At 35.8% G+C, this 3,372-nt stretch overlaps 1 protein-coding gene across 1 annotated transcript; it reads right to left on the minus strand.

Moving 5' to 3' along the window:
• On the minus strand, positions 1–2,948 carry LOC136205394 (organelle RRM domain-containing protein 2, mitochondrial). Its single transcript, XM_065995961.1, has 3 exons — positions 2,759–2,948; positions 515–583; positions 1–429 (listed from the first exon to the last, which is right to left on the minus strand). The coding sequence occupies exons 1-3, from the start codon at positions 2,868–2,870 to the stop codon at positions 194–196; spliced, it is 417 nt and encodes a 138-aa protein (XP_065852033.1). The 5' UTR covers positions 2,871–2,948; the 3' UTR covers positions 1–193.
• Positions 2,949–3,372: the final 424 nt, after the last annotated feature.

Below are 3,372 nucleotides of genomic sequence, written 5' to 3' on the forward strand. Positions count from 1 at the left end.
GAACATGTCAAATCAATGTCATTATGATTAACAATTGATAAATAAGAATTCTTAACATGGAGCTTAGCAGGGGGGAAATACAAAATGGAACGAAAACAAAATAGATATCAGGGTCAATAAGTTATGCTTTGTTTGCAACAAATCACTCAATATGCCTCCCTCGTGATGAAATTGAGGGAAACTCCATATGCAATCAGCCACACCATCCAATTGTCTTATTTACTCTGAAACCAGTTTCAGAAGGCTCTGGTTGTGATGGAGGCAGACGTCGTGCCTCCCTTGGCTTTGCCGGGTCTATAAAGATTACCCATCCATCTAAATATTTGGCGTTCATTTCTTCTCTCGCTTTCTCAGCTTCTTCCATCGTTCTATATGTGACGAAACCAAAACCTTTTGATTTTCCAGTTGCCCTGTCCACCACCACTTTTGCTAGAGATACCAAAAGGCAGGGCATAGAAATAAGACAAGTACATTGGAAAACTAATACGGAAAATTACAAACAAGCTGCATTTACCTTCAACAAGCTGCCCAAAAGGAGAAAACGCGTCTTTAAGCTTATCGTCTGTTGTTAGTCTTGAAAGGCCTATTAAGTGCACCATAGCAAAGTGATCAGAACCAAAATCAAATTCACAATCATTTAAATCTCTCAGTTTTGTAGCTAAAAGATTGGAACTGTAGCACCCAGCAAGTTTCAAATAATACATCATAGTCCAATGGGTTCATTGCTACTTTTTCCTTCCTGTTCCTAATCTTGTCAGACTTTAAAAACCTGGATAAGCCTTATCGATTCCTTTTGTTTGCTATTCCCTCTCGCATTCCTACCCAGAAACAGTATCGAGTTCAAAGATTAAAAATGTACTAGTCCCCTCTCCTTGTTGGCATAGGGTCTATAGATCTAAATTAGGTGCCCAAATAAGAAATATCTTGTCTGATGGCTATACTTATTTGGTATTGCTGATAATTATGGTATCTGGCAGGGTTGCAGTGACATATACACCAATTTTGGTCATTGAAATACACAAACATGAATATGGACATCCATGAACATTCATGGATCTAGATGAGATGTATTTTGCATAATCCCTTGAGTATTTTCCAACTTTGACAAGGTCATGAACCATCACAAACTTAATAAAGGGCAGACTGGAATCGTAGCAGACAGCAACCATAGCATTCCATCAATATTTGCTTCTTGGTGTAAATTTGTTCTAAGTAATTTAAAATCATGTCCTTATCATGAACAAGAAAAATATTCACTTCAAGAGAAAAAGTGTCCACAAAAAGGCGCCCAAAATTAGTACAGTATCTCTTTGGAGAATTCATTTCAAACTATTCTTGTCAAATAAATAACAAAGGTGAGCATTCAAACATGTCTTACTCTTTCCAACAATCTCTCTTTATTGCAATGAATACTACTTTTCCTTCCCAAAACGCAATCAATCGTTGGCTTGGTTACATATCTATAATCCATGTTCTCTATAATTATTAACTTATTACTATACTATCTATAGTTCAAATTATAATCAAAGGCCTTTTTCTGCAACCTCCATGGTATTAAGCACTACAGAATGCACAAACCAAATGGAAAATATACAAGTCTGCAATGAGATTTGACTCACTGCTACTCAAAGTTGTATCTAGGGCTTTTAGACCGCAACTTTGACCTGCAGTTGGGGCGCTTTGAACTAGGAAAATAAAATCTAGGTCTTGTAAAAAATAAATTCTAACAGTCATCTTAAACCAACAAGCCAAAGAAAAGACATATGGCACATCTCTAGAAAAGTTCAATTTATGATGACTGCTACTGTAAAATTAGAGGATGTATCAACTCATGTTTATGTTGAAGATACACTGTCTGTTGAAGCCGGATATAGTTCTAATTCCTATAAGGACATGTTTAGATGATTGCCCCCACGTAACTCACTATCACGAATATTGAACTATTTATATAATAAGCATACGTTATGCAACATATGTTTCTGACCAAGCTTGTCAATTGCCAAAGTTTCAGCTAACAATCTGTTACTCCAAAAGAAAACAATATTCACTCTGAACATGCTTGAGATTAAGACCTTTATAGATTATATATTCTAGGATTTCGACAATTATTCAATAACAAATCAGATACTATTCCATCATTTTGAGCAAAATCATCAAAGTTAAGATGCCACCCATCTATGAGAATATGGCAGCAAACCTGAGCAGTGCTTTCAATTTTTGTTCAGGTTATTTATTATATTTTCACATACTACTTCTACTTTACAAGAAAGATAAATAAATGAAAAAAGATCATTTATCGAACTTTGATAAATCTTGTAGGTAATTTATATATATCATTAAAAACTACAACAAAGTAACATCTGATTGCTGATATTTTCACTAGCCTGTTCTTCCTTTAGCTACAATACTAATTATGCACTTCTTATCATCTTTAGGCTGTTATGTAGACCAAACTTGAAATCAAGCAAAAAAGAAAACTACAGAAGTCGGTTTTGTTCAAAATAGAAACTTTCCAGTGTATGCCAAACTGTAACAGTATGGTCTCTGAGCGGCATTTCACAAAAAAGAAAAAGGATAAAACTCAAAACACAAGAATTTCATGAACTTTCTCCTCCTGGAAAGCCACAAGTAGACTCATGTAATCAATTGAAGAAACATATTAGCGGAAACAGAAGCAGAACATATAGGCAGCTAAACAAATTGAAAAGAGAAGGAAAAGAAAATAAGAAAGAGGGGAAAGTTTGAATTAAGAAATTACCGCTGACGAAAAGCTTAGGAGAAGTGAGCGTAGAGTAGAAAGAAGATAGGTTGGATTGGCGAGTAAAAGAAGGAGCGAACAGAGCTCGTCGAAGGGAAGAAAGGAACGCCATTGTCCCTCACACTCGCCAATTGTATTCAAATACAAGGCTCAGGCCTCAAGAACTAGGCTGCACAAGGACACTACTCCCCTAACAATTTTTTTTAACCTATAATAATAATAAAAGTTTTGTTATAAATAATGTAATGGATGACCATTATACCCCGGTTATATCTATATATATTACACCCATAAGTAATCAGATATACACATTTACAACACGTTATCAGCACGAAACCCTAGCCGTCTGAGCACGCCTCCCATCAATCGTAGACGCCACTAGCCACCCTAAAATACTAGACATTTTTTTTGGCCGCCAAAAGAAACCCTAGGCGTCCAACACAACTAAGAGATACTTTCACGCATTGCTGAGATTGTTCTTCCTCATAATCCATTGTCATCGATCAGAACATGGATAGTGAAGAATTATGTCTAGCAGACAGTGCAACTACTCATACCATACTGAGAAGTAGGAAATATTTCTCTCATTTGACAATGAAAGAAACTTGTGTTAA

This window comes from Euphorbia lathyris, chromosome 9, assembly GCF_963576675.1.
Source record: "Euphorbia lathyris chromosome 9, ddEupLath1.1, whole genome shotgun sequence".
In the NCBI taxonomy this organism is placed as follows: domain Eukaryota; kingdom Viridiplantae; phylum Streptophyta; class Magnoliopsida; order Malpighiales; family Euphorbiaceae; genus Euphorbia; species Euphorbia lathyris.